General features: G+C 49.1%; 8 protein-coding genes across 8 annotated transcripts; all 8 read right to left on the bottom strand.

Annotated features, from left to right (window-relative positions):
• Window positions 1–206: 206 nt before the first annotated feature.
• FSUBG_2877 (endo-1 3-beta-glucanase) lies at window positions 207–1,663 on the bottom strand (the record flags this gene model as incomplete). The annotated part of the gene is made up of 2 exons (XM_036680697.1): window positions 207–836; window positions 899–1,663. The coding sequence occupies 2 exons, from the start codon at window positions 1,661–1,663 to the stop codon at window positions 207–209; spliced, it is 1,395 nt and encodes a 464-aa protein (XP_036541465.1).
• A 1,361-nt stretch (window positions 1,664–3,024) lies between these two features.
• Window positions 3,025–3,528, bottom strand: FSUBG_2876 (phosphoglycolate phosphatase; the record flags this gene model as incomplete). The annotated part of the gene is made up of 1 exon (XM_036680696.1): window positions 3,025–3,528. One exon carries the CDS (start codon window positions 3,526–3,528, stop codon window positions 3,025–3,027), a length of 504 nt encoding a protein of 167 aa, XP_036541464.1.
• A 211-nt stretch (window positions 3,529–3,739) lies between these two features.
• On the bottom strand, window positions 3,740–6,339 carry FSUBG_2875 (transcriptional regulatory; the record flags this gene model as incomplete). Its single annotated transcript, XM_036680695.1, has 7 exons — window positions 3,740–3,808; window positions 3,863–3,960; window positions 4,009–5,272; window positions 5,321–5,352; window positions 5,399–5,603; window positions 5,655–6,132; window positions 6,320–6,339. 7 exons carry the CDS (start codon window positions 6,337–6,339, stop codon window positions 3,740–3,742), a joined length of 2,166 nt encoding a protein of 721 aa, XP_036541463.1.
• Window positions 6,340–6,519: 180 nt separating this feature from the next.
• On the bottom strand, window positions 6,520–8,164 carry FSUBG_2874 (oxidoreductase; the record flags this gene model as incomplete). Its single annotated transcript, XM_036680694.1, has 4 exons — window positions 6,520–7,152; window positions 7,198–7,589; window positions 7,687–7,855; window positions 7,904–8,164. The coding sequence occupies 4 exons, from the start codon at window positions 8,162–8,164 to the stop codon at window positions 6,520–6,522; spliced, it is 1,455 nt and encodes a 484-aa protein (XP_036541462.1).
• Window positions 8,165–8,815: 651 nt separating this feature from the next.
• On the bottom strand, window positions 8,816–9,524 carry FSUBG_2873 (uncharacterized protein; the record flags this gene model as incomplete). Its single annotated transcript, XM_036680693.1, has 2 exons — window positions 8,816–9,271; window positions 9,315–9,524. The coding sequence occupies 2 exons, from the start codon at window positions 9,522–9,524 to the stop codon at window positions 8,816–8,818; spliced, it is 666 nt and encodes a 221-aa protein (XP_036541461.1).
• A 376-nt stretch (window positions 9,525–9,900) lies between these two features.
• On the bottom strand, window positions 9,901–10,662 carry FSUBG_2872 (uncharacterized protein; the record flags this gene model as incomplete). Its single annotated transcript, XM_036680692.1, has 1 exon — window positions 9,901–10,662. One exon carries the CDS (start codon window positions 10,660–10,662, stop codon window positions 9,901–9,903), a length of 762 nt encoding a protein of 253 aa, XP_036541460.1.
• A 621-nt stretch (window positions 10,663–11,283) lies between these two features.
• On the bottom strand, window positions 11,284–11,891 carry FSUBG_2871 (uncharacterized protein; the record flags this gene model as incomplete). The annotated part of the gene is made up of 2 exons (XM_036680691.1): window positions 11,284–11,735; window positions 11,834–11,891. The coding sequence occupies 2 exons, from the start codon at window positions 11,889–11,891 to the stop codon at window positions 11,284–11,286; spliced, it is 510 nt and encodes a 169-aa protein (XP_036541459.1).
• A 900-nt stretch (window positions 11,892–12,791) lies between these two features.
• Window positions 12,792–13,912, bottom strand: FSUBG_2870 (reductase; the record flags this gene model as incomplete). Its single annotated transcript, XM_036680690.1, has 4 exons — window positions 12,792–13,197; window positions 13,251–13,498; window positions 13,545–13,786; window positions 13,834–13,912. The coding sequence occupies 4 exons, from the start codon at window positions 13,910–13,912 to the stop codon at window positions 12,792–12,794; spliced, it is 975 nt and encodes a 324-aa protein (XP_036541458.1).
• Window positions 13,913–17,511: the final 3,599 nt, after the last annotated feature.

Below are 17,511 nucleotides of genomic sequence, written 5' to 3'. Positions count from 1 at the left end.
AGGGGCATTCCGTTGTTACTCGCGCCCCTACGTGTCCAGTACTCCACGGCCGAAGGTAGACGACACTTGACTGTTCAAACATACACCTAGCCGCTACTAGTGTACACAGCTTCGAATATGAGGTCGATTTGCAGACGTGAAGAGGTCAGTCAGTCGCATGAGCACAGCATTGGGATTTAAACCACAAGAGCTGTGTTTATCCCTTCTTAATAGTGCGGCCGGCCTGGAGGGAGATTGGGATAGTTGTAGTAAGGTTGATGTGGAGGCGATGGGACTTGAGGGTTATGGGGATAGTTATGAGAGAACGCGCCAGCGGCAGGCGCAGGTAGAGGCCTGCCAGCATGAGGTGGAGGAGGTGCACCGACAACTGGCAAAGGTGGTGGCGGCATAGGTGGCCGAGGAGGCGCGGCAACAGGAGGGGGAGGTGGAGGTGGAGGCGGCGGGGCCTGAGGGATATTGGGATAGTTATAGCTATTGCAAGGATGACAGGCGGCTGGCGGAGGCGGCGGAGGAGGAGCTGGTGGTGGAGGAGGAGCTGGAGCTGGGGGCGGGCGTGGAGGAGCTGGAGCTGGAGGCGGACGCGGAGGAGCTGAAGGCGGACGCGGAGGAGCTGAAGGCGGACGCGGAGGAGCTGGAGCTGGAGGCGCCTCATTGTTGATGGTTTGAGTCATCTTTGAACAACAAGGCATATTATAGTTATGGTAATTATCATAAGGATAGTAATAAGGCGTATTGGCTGTATCCTCTGCTGCAGCCTCTTGCTCATAATGCGCAACATATCCGACTTCCATACCAGCGTCAGGGCCCTCTGCAGTAAAAGGCATTGGAGGTCCCGGCTACAAAATATTAGCTTGGCAGGTTCACAGAGAGAGTTTCAACTTGCCCAATCACCGCCAACAGCGACGTTGAAAATGATGAACATCTTGTTCCACGCAATGGTCTTCCAGACCTCCAGGTTGCCGATTTGCGCCCCCGTGACCGTATGAAAAAGTTCATCTGCGGCGTAGAAGTTTACACTCTCCTCCTGCCACACCGTCGGTGTGCGGTCGATGACAACTTTGTAAGTGTTTATGCCCATGCCCATATCCGGTAGATAGTGACTCCCAGCAATACCCTTCTTCTCTCCGCAGATACCACCAGGAGACTTGTCACAATGGACAGCGGCATAAGTCTCATGATCGTCATTCACGTGCTCCAGAATGTCGAGCTCACCACAGGCAGGCCATATTGGACCGCCGGTGCGGTGGCTGTCACCGAGCAACCAAAAGGCAGGCCAGATACCAGCCTTACTTCCAATGGGCGTATAACCAAGAGAGATGCTGGCTTGAACAATGGTCTTGACGCCGGGCGCAGGGGTGAAGGTGTACGTGCTCTCGATACGACCAGATGCCCAACCTTTTGCAGCAGTGGGGTCGCGCCACGGGTCGATATGAAGGCTGCCATCTTTGTGATAGACGTTTGTAGGGGAAGCCCTGTACTCCTGATGATCGCCGTTTAGATCCTGGTACCAATGTTGAATGTTCCATTTCGAAGTGTCTGGTAGAGAGCCAGTAGCTCCGTCGAAGTTGTCGTACCATATTGTCCGGAACCCTGGAATCTCGGGGGCGTCCCAGGCAGAGGCAGTAGTGGCGAGAAGGCAAAGTATAATAGTGAAGAAGAACATTTTGGCAGTAGTGAGTTAGAGTTTGAAGTCATGATGTGATATTTTGTTGTTAGGAGAAGGAAAGCATAGAAGGGAGGGGAGGGGAAGACCTGGATGTTATATAGCTACAGCAGAGTTCGAAGTAGGTATCCGAATGTCCTGTGGAGGGGCTAGAGTTGAATGGCTGGCGATGATTATCAGCCTCAAAGCTTAGTGATGTACATTTTGCGAAGGTCTCATGCCAAGTTCGTGGTCAATAGCTTGGTCGATAGTTTATAAATTCATCAGAATACATACGATGCCATGAGAAGAGGCTTTGAATCAAGGTAGAGCACCCTAGCTTACGCGCTAACAGCTAACAACAACTCCATTCATTCACTCATAATTAAGAGCACCTGGATGGTATTTCTTGAATTCCATTATGTAGCAGTATGTCTAGATTAATGTTGATCAAGTCTCCTTGGTATATCTCGTTGCCATATCGTACGCGTTCACATTCAAACCTCTTCTAACAGACGTGTCGGCGAAAATTCTATGGCACGTCGTTATGAGAGTCAATGCCGCAAAGAAATATGAGCACATGACTTGCTTTATTGAACCCTTTGATCGCTGTTCATCTTACCCTTTGGACGAAGATGCTTGCGCAGGGCTGCCCTGTAGATCGCTTGAACGTGACTTGCATCATGAGCAATGAAATCGACCGGAGCATGAGACCGGAGATAGATTTCCATAATTGACATCTGGAGATACTGGCTTGGCCTTTCTGGTAAAAGAAAGTTCCAGCCCAGATACCTAGCTTTCTTCTATGGATCCTGAGCTACCTAGGCTCTGCGTGGCTGCTATCAACTCTCGATAAGAGGCCTGAACGGCAAATTACACACGTGATGGCCCAAGCCACTACGTAAGCTTTGAGTACTCGATTGGTCATCAGTTCACGACTTCAAGATCGATAACGAACTCTAAGTGGGAGTTACATCTGGTGACCCGCGCAGCCCACGAATTTAGAACGTTTTCCCCTCTCATGAAATCTTGCTGCCGAACTATTGAAGTCCTGATCAATCACATCTTGTCAACAATTCCAGCTACCTCATCTAACGAATCGACCGTAAAATGTGGCTCCAACGTCTCGCATGCGCTCCGTTCCCCATATCCATATCTGCACCAAGCAGACTTTGCTCCAATGTTAGCAGCAAATTTGACATCTGCCTCCGTGTCCCCAACGACTAAGGTTTTTGACGCGTCAAGGCTTGCGAATCCACGAGATTTCAGGGCTGGCAGTAAAACTTTCTCGAAGCTTCCAGTGTCAGGCTTTCGCGTTGCGCCGGAGAAGGCTGTTCACCTTGGAGACCTGCTGCGGTTATGAGTACGACCTGGCGTGAGAATTATTCCTTCCCGTGGATTTTCAAGGGACGTCGAGAGCGCACCGGACCCAGCAGAGGTGCTGGGCTCTTCCAGCCATTAAACCCTAGCTCCGGACAAATTAAGTCTCCGGGAATGGTATCAATGCCGTTGTTCTCGAGGGCGGTCTCGACTGCGGCTACACCTTTGTTACTGACAATAGCGACTGGAACTTTTCTTTCATGCAACCTGTTCAGAAGTGCCTTGGCGCCAGGAAATGCTGATACAAGTTTCTGTCCCTCATCGTTGTAGAAGCGACGGTACGTTGACGTCCATTCACCCTCATCGAAAGAATCGGGAGATGTGTGTAGCGCTTGGAGGACTTCCCTGAGCCCCAAGCCAGAACCGATCAACTTCTGCACCTCGGACTCTGCTGGGGCTGAGGCTGGGAGGAGTAAGTCGAAGGTGAGCTTGATGCTGTGAGAGATGGCCTGATGGGTATCGAAAAGAGTCCCGTCAAAGTCGAAGATGACTAATTGAGCAGGCATGTTGACGGCTTTAGAACTTTTGGTAGAAGTATTAACCGTTTGAGTATATGTTGAGAATGGGACCAAGATTGATAGAGTGAAGGTCGCAGATGCATGAGAAATTTTATTTAGGCTACACCAAACCCCGCTATCACGCTGCGCCATCTGTCAGCAACAACAGCAACACCACTCGCTCTATTGACCAGGGGACAAAATTAGTCACACATGCTTTTCAGAGCTCTTCTGGCATCTCATATTGGGAGAAGTCTTCGGGCATGTGAACCAGTGATTCCCACATATCCTAGAAAGTCAAACATGTCAGCTCGAAACGCCGTCTCGCTGCAGAGGAATATACCCAGTCTACGCCATCTGAACCGCTCAACATAGCCTCGATGCCCTGAAACTCAGTCGAGAAAGGAGTCTCGCTCATGTTGTTTTGTCCGTTTATGTGTCCTGTATTTATCAGTCTACAAGTCGCATGGTTTCGAGCACCAGTCTTACCGTTGCCGTTGCCATTGTGAGCTGGGGCTTTTTCTTGGTTTACAGCTGGCGGCATTGACTCACTCTTGGAACCAGTGACAGCTTTCAACATCACCGTGAGCATGTCGTATGCTTGCTTTGCCTCGGCAGAGACGGCCTTGATAGCTGCCCAAAATGCCTGCGAGGTTTTAAGTGCTTCGATCATAGCCTCCCGAGTATACCCCACGAGCTCTGGGTTCTGCTGTTCAGGTGGCATGCCAAGCTCCACGCAGACGACCATGGATGCCAACGAGAAGTCATGTCTCTCGAGAGAGGTGAGAAACCATCTATCGTTGTATAAGAGCCCACCAACTTGAACCTCCTTCAGGATGCTAGCTTGGTGACCTAGCACAGTCATCGCTGAGTCAACGCAAGCCGCCCTGGAGTAGTTATACTTGGGGTCATGGTATGCCTTTGTCATGTGATGGCGATGCAGTGTACACCTCGCCTTTTGGAAGAGAAGTTCAAGGTTATACCGCCGAATGAGTAGATAGGGCGGGACCATGAAGCAATATTCCAGCTTGGCTATCTTATAACAGGTGGGCATGGACTGGTGCATCTGGTGAAGCTTCTGGTCGAGATCCATGATCTCGCTGTAGTCTTCCGTCTTGCCAAGTGAGACCTGGTTAAAGATTGTTCGGAAGATGGTCATCATCTTGACTTTGACACGGGTGTACAGAACGCCAGTACCTTCCGTCTCAGGCCTTGGTGGAGGAAGCTGCGTGCACTCAGGGCCAAAGTCTTCATCATTTATGTTTCGTGGCAGACGGGTATCGCATTGTGACTCCTGGATAAGCGAGGGCAGGCCCAGTTGGCAAGAGGTCAGAATGTCAAGTTGCTGGAGAACACCCCATACGCGACGCCTCATCTCGCCATGGAAGGGCGAAATCCGCGGGTAGTTATCAGGGTCACGATGGTATCCCATTCGCATCGCCAAACGAATAGCGATACCGGTAAGGATCCACACGCCGAGATGAGCGTCTCGACGGCGCACGAACTCACCATGGATATTGAACAGGAGAGTCTCCAGAGTATACTTACCAGGCGCTGTGGAGTACTTGGAGAGAATCAGACAGTCGGTACATCTTTGCTGAAAAGACTCTGCGACCTCAAGGGGTGAACCCATTTCTCCGGGAAGCCTATCCTGTGATCGGATGTACAGAAATGTTCCAGTGGCCAGAATACCGAACAGCATCCCAACCCACTGAACAGACACGGAGTTGGGGTCATTCCAGAAGCGTTTGTACTACACGAAAATGAGTGCAATGAAGATTTAGTAGGAAACGAGACTTACCTCGCCTTCAAACTCTCCTGAATGGGTGATCACTTTGAAACGTCAGTGACAGTACTAGAGATCAGGAGTTGACCGTACAGATTGATGGCTGAGTCGAGGTGAAATAACGCGATACAAGTCTATCCGTGATGTGCTTCGGAGGGACATCCGCAAGGATGTCTTCAAGGCTCGCAGCTAATCTTCCAGGACCCAGAAGAAGGGGTACTTGGCTTTGAGCTTGATCGACAATGCCCAAGTCACTCGCTTCGTGGCTTTCGTCCAGATGCTCGCGAATATGCTCCACCTGGTTTATGTTCAAGTCAGAAACGTTCTGGTCACCAATTCATTTTCCTACCTCGTGGCAAATAGCAGACCAGTGACTGCTAGAAACATAGATCGTCTCGTTTGGGTTCGCCATCATCCTACCAGGCTTGACCTCAGAGCCTTCCTGAGAGGAGTGATGAGACCCATGGTGAGAGCCTGTAACATGAGATGTTGTGACATAAGTGCTAGCCGGGCTCTTGATACCGGGTGATCCATTGGATGTCCCCTGTTGAGCTGGAAGCTGTTGAACAATAGAACCAAGCAGTTGTTCAAGATGGCGCACGCGATCACTCAGATCATTCTGTCTACTATCTCTTCTCTGAGCAGCAACACGACCTCGTGGCCAGGGCGCATATTGACACGAGACATTTCTCGCAACGCAATTGCTACATGGCTCATCGCGATCACATTTCAGTCTGCGTATCTCGTCAGCATCGTCATCAGTGCCAAGGAAAGGCGGCGTACTTTCGTTGTCGACAGGAACTGCACGATAAGGTTCCTCGAAGAGGCTGTTGTTGCATCTTCACGTCTACTGTAAGGACCAAGCACTTGGGTCTAAGGGTTTAGGAATTAGTTTATAGAGAATCAGAAAATGAGAATCACATCGAGATAATAATTTAAGCTTAGATTGCTTAGCGTCTCGTCTGTAGAGTCGAGGACACGCGGATGCTTACGTCACGTGAATGCCTGACGAACTGGCTACTCTTTTCGACCATGATTGTCATGCACAAGAGCTTGTGATTCTCTATCTTGTAGTCTTGGCTATTGATCTGCGTGTGGTATTGTCCTGTAATACGCGGTCCCGCTGTTCCATTCAGTGAGACCGGGTGAGATTCGCCAGGGTTTCAGCGTAGGGCTGACTCTGGGCCTTTAGGGCTGAGAATGCCTTGCTTAGACTAGACGATTGGCGCGTAAAATCTCATCCTGTTCTCGGGATCCCACTTCTTTTTGAGGGCCTTGAGCTTCTCGATTTTCCAGGGTTCGTGGCCGTATATTTCCTCTAGAGACTCGAAGCCGTGAGCGTAGTTAACGTATGCTCGTAAATGCTCGGGGTCTCCACTGGCCTCGAGCAAATGCCCCCTCAATTTCTCACCATGCTCCTGCGCAAGCCCGTCGAGCGTCGCGTTGGGCTTGTAAAGAACGTAGGGGGTCACAAGAATCTCATCATCGCGGTGGGGGAATGCAGAGTTCTTTGCATCAACAGCCTTCACACCGTGGGTGGAATATCCTTCAAGAAGAAAGAAGGAGCCAGCGAACTCGGGAACACGCTTCGAGATGTCGGCGATCTCGTTAAAGACTTTTCGAACGGCGAGGAGATTGTAAGTCTTGAGGCCAATTGGATATCGCAGACCGGTAAAGCCCTTTGCGCATCCTACGCTATCGTCGCTCATAAGCGTGATGGCGGCCGACTCAGGCATTGAAGCTTCGCCCGCGTTGACGTTGATGGAACCGATGTCGTGTAGCGGTTTCGCGTAGTCCCGAGCTTCTTGGGCAGCGCGATCTGAGATGACAGCGTACCAGATAATTGGCTATACGTTGTTAACCAAGCTTGTATTCGGAGAAAGGATACTCACCTTGTCAGGATCAATCTCAGGAATGTTGACGATATAAATCCAGTGCGTCAAATGCGGCGGCTGGGTCTTCATCATCTTATTCGTCAACTCCAAAACATCTTCCAATCTATCTCCATGGAAGATAAAGATCTCATAAGACCATTTCGGGTTGTTAATATCGTAGATTCGGTATTCCCATTCGGTCACAACGCCAAAGTTATGTCCTGCTCCGCGAAGAGCCCAGAACAAATCAGGGTTTGAGTCCTCAGAAGCAGTCACTGCGTCTCCGTTGGGGAGCACAACTCGAGCAGAAATGACTTGGTCTGATGCGAGGCCGTATTGTCCTTGTAACCAACCATGGCCGCCACCAAGGACGGGAGCTGAGACACCAACGCACTCACAGATACCCGTGACTAAAGATCATATTAGCAAGGGGACCTGAGCCTATGGTGTTTGAGTTGCCTGTTTGTTTTCCAGCTGCCCAAAGCTCATTTACAACCTTCTTCACACTCGTGCCTCCACCAATCCTTGCAGACTTTCCATCCTCCGCAATTTCGACATCATTTTGGTCTCGCAAGTCCACGATAATAATATCCTTGGCCAGCTGCAGTGCTTCAGTTGCTCCATGGCCACCAGATCTAGCAAGGAACTGAATGCCATGTTCATTGGCATATCTTATCTTTAACATGTCAGCGGTACTCTCGTCTCGAGCCATCATCACCCTTACAGTTTCTTGCACGTCGGTCTCGGAAAAGGTTCTCACAATAGCTCCAGGTTGCGGTCCATGCCAATCCCGCCATCTACTAACAAGACCACCAAATGACGAGTCATCGGGCAAGACGATTGACGCTTGAGGTGAGAGCTTTGACGATAATTCAGGCCATGAAGTCTGCGCGACAAGCGATGCGAGACCAAGACGTCCCAGAATCTTCTGTGGCGAAGGTGCCCTCCCCAGCGCCCAGGATACACCTGCAGCAATAAACTCCATGACTGCAGACCAACCTAGGTGAGATGCTTACCGATGTAAACGGTTGGGAGACGTCGGTCAGCATTTAAATGTCATCTTTAGCCCCCACCGCATCCCTCAAGCGTACTCGGCCTTTGCCGTATTACCAATGGCATCAGCGTCCCTTAAGTCCGAATGTATTTTCCGGATGTAAGCCGATACTACCTGATCTTCGATAATGAAAACCTGTCCGAGGCAATTTTCTGCGACGTTAATTGTCGTTTGGTGCCGCTTAGAAAGCTTGTTACAAGAGAATATGCGACCCGGAGCCGATGACTTCGAGTTAAACATTTTTTGTCAACGAAGTTTACATAGATTCTCTCAAAAGTAATAATTAAATGCCTGTATATATAATGAAACGACAAGATCTTATTTCCAACGCTTCAGCGGCTCAACGCCCCGGTAAAGGCGATATGCCGTTAAGAATACCCAACAGGAATCACCATTCAGCATTCATGTTTTGTATTCATACAGCTTCCAGTTCTCCAAGGCGACGGAAGAGCTTATAGCTTCATTCAAAGACAATACAACCGCTCCTGCTTCAAAATTCTCGACCATGATTGGCATCTCGTGCCCTCTCCTGTTCACCAAGCAACAACCCTTGCTCAACATTCGAGTATCGTCGACTCATCCTCACTTGCTGAGCCCCAATACCTCCAAAATCTCATCAGTGTCCGTATGATCTCGCGAATTCCTCATCCGATGACACCAAGTCACCTTCTTATCATCGCCTTCCCCAACAAACAAGAACTCTCCGCCCTGCTGATTCGTGGTTCCCCAATTCCATACAGGATATCCCTCCACCAACTTCCAAAACGCATTCTTCATGGACAACCACGCATTCCAAAAAGGTGAGATGGGAATGTACTTGTTCGGAGGTCCTTCTTCCCATGTCCGAATCATGCCGAGTGTTTTGTAAAGCTCTTCAGATGGATCAGTGTAGATGGGAAATTCGCAGCCCGTGTCTTTGCGGTACATGTCAACTGTTCTAGGATCTCCGTGGCCTATTATCACGATCTCGGTGTTTATCTCTTGTAGCCTTTCTGGGGTCGCGTTCTTGGCAAGAAAGCTTGTGTAGCTCACACATGACTGAGAGTGTTAGCTGGGTTTAGTCCATGGGTAGGGGCCATACACAACAAAAGAAATGGCGAACAAAGACAACGAGAACTCGACGGGGTAGTCCAGCTCCGCTGTAGATGCTCTTGAAGGTATGCTTCTCTCCCTTACCATCGAGGATCTCAATTCCATTAGCGATCTTAAGTGCCTCTGCAGTCGGTAAGTCATCATTGACTTGGGTGCTGGAAATCTCCTTCCCTTGAGGGATCTCGCACGAATTGTCCATCGTGAAATCGAGTAACCTGCAAAGCTAGCTCCGTCTCCGGCTGAGTGAGGGCGAAGATGCGGGGGCTGTCGTGTGTTTCGCTCTCCGTGGCTATGATCATCGTCAAAACACCAAATGTTTCTGACGTCAGCACTAGAGACCTTTATGTCAACACTCCGGTCAGTGCCAAGATCTTTTGTCTCGAATCGAAATGATCAGCACCGAGAGCGAGATCAATTCGTCAAGTTAAATTTCCTGGGAGTTCAAACAATCGTTATATCAGGAAAACGAGGTCTTGACGAACACTAAACAGCGGTTAACTAGTCTTAAACCCATTTACTGCTGAAAGCGCTAAGAAACAAGCACAACACCACTAACCCAACGCTACACGACGCCGCTATTCCATGACAAATTTGACACTCTGCTTCCAGTCATCTCTTGGCATCTTCAGCGAATTAATATGCTGCGACTTATTCTCAAATCCAATCCCAACCGTGCAAAGAATATCCAAGTTCCCATCAATGCCCAGCTCCCTCTTGATGATGTCTGGGTATCCTGTTGGCGCAGCAGACACTTGCGTGCCCAATCCCTTCTCCGTCAATAGTAAAAGAAGTGTCTGCAGATAGATACCCACTGATAGAACGTCGCCTTTGTTCAAGGCCTTATCAATCGAAAAAATAGCGACTACTGGCGCGTTGTAGAAGTTAAAGTTGTCAATGAGAGTTTTGGTCATCGCCTCTGTATCTCCGCGGGCAATGTTGTATCCATTTGGTCCATCGACGTGATGGCCCAGTTCCGAGCGATAGTGGTTATACGACTCGGGAATGTCATCTATCTTGAGCTCCTCTTTATTCTTAAATGCCGTAATGAGTGCAGCAGACAATCGCTTCAATGGCTCACCAGATGCGACGGTCACTCTCCAAGGCTGGATGTTGGTCGAAGACGGGGCATGCTGGGCGACACTGAAGCAATCCTCGATAACAGACATCGGAACTTCTTGACCGGTGCAAAATGCACGAGTGCTGTGTCTGTCGAGAATGGTTTCGGCTACCGCTTTGCGAGCTGACTGGATCTCATGACGCTGGAAGGTTTGTTGCAGAGGCATGGCGGGATTGCTGTCGTCGTGAACGTTATCTCGGCAGCCAAAAGCTTGGGGCATGATGTTCTTGGGTATGAGAGACGTGATGACTTATGGACTTACAGAAAGGCTCGCCTTCAAAGCTTTACGTGATCGTCGGGCGCTTATATGGACAAACTCTGAGGCGGCGTTACTCATGATCGGACTTAAGTATCTCTTCGGTCGGAGCTTGTAGTACCACGGGCTTCCAATAGTGCATGTGGATTTTCGGTTAAGTTATGAATCGTAGGCAGTCGCTGGCTTGTCGAATCAGGAATTTCCGGCTTGACCAGGGGCACCAGTTCGTCCAAAACGCATCACTCATCGTCCATAAGCAGGACAGCCAGCCGATAAATCCGTCATGTAAGAGTCCAACCAAGAGGAGGCTTAAAGCAAAAGGTGTCCAGGGCCATCTCAAGTGATGGCCAGAAATGATCACAGGCCATGTCTATTACGGCGATACGAAATACGTCTTCGCAGATCGGGGTTAACAGATCAGCTTGTACAACGAGTCCAAGATATTAGTAGTATTAGTTTTGACTGTATTGGAGAACATTGGTTGACATGCTCGGTTGGCTCTAAGTCAGTTCCACGTCGATACTCCTCCTCCGGTCCAGGTCTCAGTTGGAGCTACCTGAACCTCCAGCTTCCCTGCAGTGAATTTCAATTAAAAGCATCAGATCCCTTCTGAGTACTATTCTTCTTATAAGTGTAAAAAGGCCCATCCGCATTCAAATGGCCTTCCTTTTCAAGGTATTCCTGAGCCTTTTTCGTGGCTAAGTACTTGAACAGGGCCTTGAGGTTCGGTTTGTCTGGGAGTACCAAGTTCTCTGTCTGCTTTGCTAATCTTTCCTTTTCTTTCCCGATTAGGTATTTGAACAGGCTGGGCAAGTCCCCATTGGGTGGGGGTACAAAGATCTTTTTCTGCTGTTCCACCCATTCACTCGACTCCCAATCCTTCTGGGCTTCGAGAAATTCTTCCGGGACGGCGCCTTCATCTGTTTCAGCACCTTCGATGCCGGCATCTGAATTGCCAGCTCCTGTGCGTGTTTCTTTCGGCATGGCGCTGTCACTTGTTTCAGCAGCTTTGATGCCCTTATCTGAAGTGCGAGCCCCTGTACATGTAGAAGTGACTGGTTAGCTGTGTTGCAGTCTTCTTTGTACCAATCCATCATGCCTCATATCAGCAGAAGAGATGATCTGGGAAACCCACTAGAGAAGATGGCGCCAGCCAAGGCCATGCCTGTGAAAACGAGAAGACTGAACTTCATAGTGGGGGAATAGGTTTGGAGGTGACTTTTGTAATACAGCATATATGTCAGGATTAACCGTGGTTTTATAGCTGGGGCAAAAGTAGTAAAGACCAGACTGGAAGGCATGGCGCGGCTCTGAAAGGCACCATATGGCAATAAGAAGGCTTAGCAAGAAGGCCCGAAAGTGGCAGCATGACGGATTCGCGAAAGTATCACTTCATAACAAAGTGTAAGAACACTGTGGTTTGGGTGCAGCCCACGAGGTTAAGCTTTAGGCTGTGGACACAGATAATGGATGACAACACGACATATCTTTGTAAGAATCATCGATATTCTGAGGTCAAAGGTTGTTCTTGCATCAGAGAGGATTGATTCGACCAACTCAAATAAGAGGTTAAAAAGTTAAATCCCGCATCAAGAGCCAGGGAGAAAAAAAGGAAGGAAACGAACAGAATTACCTGCACAAGGGTGTTGTTAAACAGAAGTAAGCACGTGTAATGTAAAGTGAAAGTGCAAAAGAAAGGTCTCGGAGGGAGTCGAACCCTCGCTGGCGGAATCAGAATCCGCAGTCATAACCGTTAGACCACGAAACCGTATTTCGTTAAAGAACTTTGATCCTTGCATTAGATTATGGCCATTTGACGATGAGCAGAGACAAATTGTTAGTAACGCGAGATCATTACCTCTTGCAAGTACTCAATTGAGAGAAATAGTAAATGCTTTTCACCGATTCTGTCGCCAGATTTCATATTTTCTAGTAAGAATTGTAACTAGACATACTGGAGGCTTAGTAAAAAAGACAAAAAAGAGAAATGCAAAAGGTACCACGTCAAATAGTGATCGCTGTCATACATCTCTTCCTATAAACCCATATATCTATCAGGCGCTGCCATTGTGGCCCCACATCCATCAACTAAATCATGCATAATATCGAGGCAGGTCCGCAAAGACGAACCCATGCTCCTTCAGCTGTTTGCTCGCCAAGTCCCAAAGCCTGCCAACAGCCTGAGGATCGTCCAGCCACTTATTAGCCCTGTCATCCAGCTTCTGAACCGGAACGTAATATCTTCCAGCGTGCTCGTAGGCTTTCGAAGTTGTAGCGCAGAAGAGCGAGTTCATTGATCCTTCGAGTGGCGTAGACGTTGGGCCAACTTTCATAGCTACACGTGTCATGGCTCCGAAGATGTTGTTCGAGTGAGACTGCAGACCGGACTTGATGAGACCTGGGTGAAGGGAATAGGCTGTCACGCCGAGAGGTTGGTAGCGTTCTGTAATCGCCTTCGCCGCAATGATGCTGGCTTGCTTGCAGTGGCCGTATCTCCTCCTGATATAGGTTAGTAAGCTCGATTGAAGCCTGTTCTGGGTTGAAATGCTTACCATGGCGCCAGTTGTCCAGTGGCATCGGTAAGATTAGGGTCCTGATAATTGATGGTCTCTGGTCCCATTCTGAAGGCCATATCGCTGGCAACATTGACGATTCTCACACGGTCCATGCGACCACTGGTCTGAGCGGCGGCGACGAGGAGAGGCATCAATGACATGGTGAGGGCGTGATGGGAGAGGAAGCAGGTCTGCCATTGGACTTCAAAGCCGTCCTTTGTCAATTGCCAGGGACTAGCCATGATCTGGAACACGTTAGCTTCTCTTGGAAATATTTTGGGCTGCACCTACGCCAGCGTTATTGATTAGCAGATCAAGGCGATTCTCGCGACTCATGAAATCAGCAGCGGTATTTTTGATGCTCTGAAGGTCTTGGAGGTCCAGCTTGAGGAAGTGAAGGTCTAAGTCGGGGCTGTTCCGGCGCATCTCAGAGATAGCCGTGTTGACACGATCGCTTGAGCGGCTGGCGATGTAGACTCTAGCGCCTTTGAGGGCGAGTTGAAGAGTTGTTTCGTAGCCAATACCAGAATTACCTGGATAGTCAGTGGTGAGTTGTGTAAGTGTCAAGTTGATGACTTACCGCCTGTGACGATGGCGATGTAACCTCGAAGACTAGGGATATCGCGGATTTGGAACTCGGGTTCTTTGTGGCAGTTCATCGTGATTTCGTCTTAATGCGCAGGGACTTTCCAAGAGGTATCGAAAGTTGAGTCACTGGTGTAGTCGGTGAATTGGTTTGTTAGGTTGCTGAAGCTGGGCTGATAGCCTCGACTTCTGTTGTCGCACTTCTCTCATCTTATACCACGAATCTCAGAGGCAGTGCAGCCAATCGGAGGTGGAGCTGTCCGATTCTACGGGGTCGTCCGCGGACATGTCCATGGTGGGGCTGCGCTGAAGGGCTGAAGGCTTAGCTTACGGCGCAGAGGTCAATTTAATTACCGGAGTTAGCTCTTGTAATATTGATGGGATTAGCAGGAAAGGCTCTTGTTTCATCCAAGATGGGTCTTCTTCAATAGACCCTCAAATATCTCATGTTGGATGATAAGCATGGCTGGGTTCAGTGAAGACTGGCCCGTGAGAGTCACAGAACCCTAGAGTCTGACAGGATCCAGCCGCATGAAGCCTTCTCTTGGCTCATTTCTGAATCAACGCACGTTAATTTCGATCATACTACACGGTCATAACTTAATTCTGACATTATCATGCAGCCCTACAAGGCACATGCGTCGTAAGCTGTAATACGGGTGTTGCATGCAAGACCGTGAATTGTCACTGGAGTAATCTTTGCTATTGAATGATAGGGCCAGAATCCAAAACTATATTTATACCAGAGGTCATTTTGTAGCTCCTCGACTCCGCCGATCACCTTGCCTGGGGTCGGACGTGCGGTAAGCTTTAGTGCTTGGCAAGAAGACACTTCCGACTACACATCAGCGAACCACGCGATTGGATTTTGGGACGTTATCTGATTCAGACTCTGGTAGAGGAAAAGGTGTAACGGTGATTGATACTGGACGAAAACAGGCGAATGTTGACTAAACTATCTACCCAAGAGAACGCTCTTCTATCATGCTCCACTGCCAGTATCAGAAACGCTCGTCCCACTCCTTCTCTTTGATTGGCAGATGTTTGTGAGCATCGCATGCCTTTGGCCCAGACATTGCTTGCGGGTTTCTCTTCTGGCAATTCTTCCCCCCCTCGGCGACTCTGCACTCGAGGAGCGGGCCTGATTCAGGGCCGGATTTCTTGCCGCAGTGAGGGCAAGTCCAGGTAATTTTAGGCACGGTGCACATGCTTGTTAATTATTGAGATTGCAGTGGGGAAACTTTTGTGAGTTATGTAAAGGGCTGTTGAGGTGGACGAGTTGTAAATGTGTAATGGTAAGTAAAACCACGATTCATTTCGCGATGGTAAACTTATAGGCTGGTACGGTTCTTTGATATTCAGAGACACGAGGTTTTCTTTGTCAGTGAACAATTCGTCTCTTTGTCTGAGTCACGCTACAAAAGCGTCACGAAATGGTCAGTGATGAACCTGCATCAAAGCATGTGTGAACAATAGTGATTTGCTCAAAGAAGAGTTTTTGACACTTTGACAGAGGCTGCTCGATGGAGTTCAAGTCATCTGTTCCTTAGCACGTTATTCCAAGACATTCGCCATCAGGGGCTTCAACGAAAAGGTCATCTCCCTGCACTCTAGAGTCTTTGTCACCAAGACTCAAACCTCAGGCCTTGGCAATTGGTCTTTTGTATATACAAGTCTCCCCATCTGCATTGGCCAGTGCATCTGTCTGCTGTATCAGGCCAGCATTCTTACCGTGGCCTTCGGGCACCACTCGATCGCAATTGCTTTCTCCGCAGCCAGTATCAAGTGATCCGCTCGAAGCCTTCGAACTTGAGTATTTGCATCAGCCTCGCTCCAGCTTCTCATCTCTTCCCGTCCTCATCAGCTTTGTCACCCTGGGTCACAATCTGGACTCTCTGTAAACCTCGGAGACCTAGTGAATGAGTCTCGTAGTCTCCAGTCAACCTCAAATCAAGCTTGATACACTGCGAGAATTAAATCGCCTGCCCTGGCTTTGCCGAGCTCTGCGAGCCTCGTTCCAGGCGATCAGCTTTAGGCGTTGGCCCCCAGAGATCTTCTCTTAGTATGTCTTCCATCGGCTTTCCTTCAACATACGAGCCTCTCGTACGTCGTACTTCTTTGGGTTTGGTCATTCAGGTTTCCTACGACGTCACCTTTCGCTTCGCGCTCTACAATCCTCGACACGTGCTTCTTCTTTTCGACCTACCGATTCCTTCCTCACCTGATGAGAACCCGGCACCGTCTCTCCCCTTCAGACAAAAGGTACCTTACCTTACCTCTGTCTCGCGATCCTGAGACCCAAATATCCAAGATCAGGAACTCTCCAATCATCTTCAGGTTTGAGTTATACTGGACTTCGTCCCTAGTCATCGACTTCAGCCCCGCTCTTCAATTCAAGGTTTCAGCTCGTTATGCTAGACGCGGTGATCCATTTAGTTTTCACATAACTTGGTTTGTATGCTCCTCTTGGGAATCTTGCAGCACCACCAGCAGTGGGAGAGCCCACTCACGAGGCTAATACTCTCAGAGCTCAATCTTGTTGCTGCTGTTAACAACAGCTTGAGGTTACCCTTGAACCTGATTGTCCAGACATTCCTTACACGATCATCTTCTTACTACAGGTGGATACTACGGCAGCCTCATCTTGCCTGGAGAAGATAAGGTCCAAGGTGCAAGGGTCTCATGCGAATCCCATCAAGAGTTGGCTGGAGATTTCTTTACCCTCACATACATGTCCAGCAGTTCCAGTCCTTATTGGCTTGGTAACCTATCGCTATAAGGCTTTTCCGCCATCTGATGGCATTCGAGGTGTATGAAGGAATCTCGAAATCGGTCTAGGAGATGATTTCGTCGGTTGAAAAGAAGCTGAAGAAGCTGAAGAAACTATCTAGCACGAACAGAGCTGAACCCAACGCATATAAAAGCGGAATAATTCACCGTTCAATGTCCAACGCCCAGGTTCTCTGCATGAGTAATCAAACGAAAGACATCAAATTTGAGTCGGCAGCACAGGACCAGTTGGCGTAGGAACGCTTGTGTATGATCGAGCTTGGGCTAGGAGACCCCGAATGGGAAGAACATAGCTACTTCTGCCGGAGCATGATGGCAAGGAACAGCTACACGCCGGAGGACAGCTGCATGCTTATCTACTGTCTGGATATCGAGTCAGCGACGATGCTGATTTCAGATACGAGGGTTCTGCTTCATTGTCGAGGAACCTTCGACCGAATGAATTCCAAACTAGAAACTGGACATCAACCCAGCGATATGTCTCCCTTGACCTATCCTGTTGGGGCACAAGAGGTTGGTGCGAACTACTCTACGAAATCCTCCTCGTCAGTCTTCATGCAACATTTGAGATGACTGCGCATGATCTGGATCTGCATTTCACTGAAACCAACCTCCAGGAACATTCTGCTCCTGTCCTGTCTAACAGCGCTGGAGCAACGTGGACGCGAAGCCCTCCGCTTTGACAAAGTCTGACTTAATGGTCCCCCTGTCCCAAACCGAGAACCCAGAATTAGTCTGTCATATGGGCTTCGATGTACACTTAAAGCAGTAAGAGCCGTGGAAGTTTACATGTACTTCGCGGAGACCAAGGAATAATCACTCCTGGGGGAGCCCCTATTGGTATGAGCATTTTGCAACTCTTCTGGAAGAGAGCAAGTAGCCC

Source organism: Fusarium subglutinans, assembly GCF_013396075.1.
Source record: "Fusarium subglutinans strain NRRL 66333 chromosome Unknown NRRL66333_c0000026, whole genome shotgun sequence".
Classification (NCBI taxonomy): Eukaryota; Fungi; Ascomycota; class Sordariomycetes; order Hypocreales; family Nectriaceae; genus Fusarium; species Fusarium subglutinans.
This window is presented reverse-complemented; position numbering and strand designations above follow the sequence as displayed.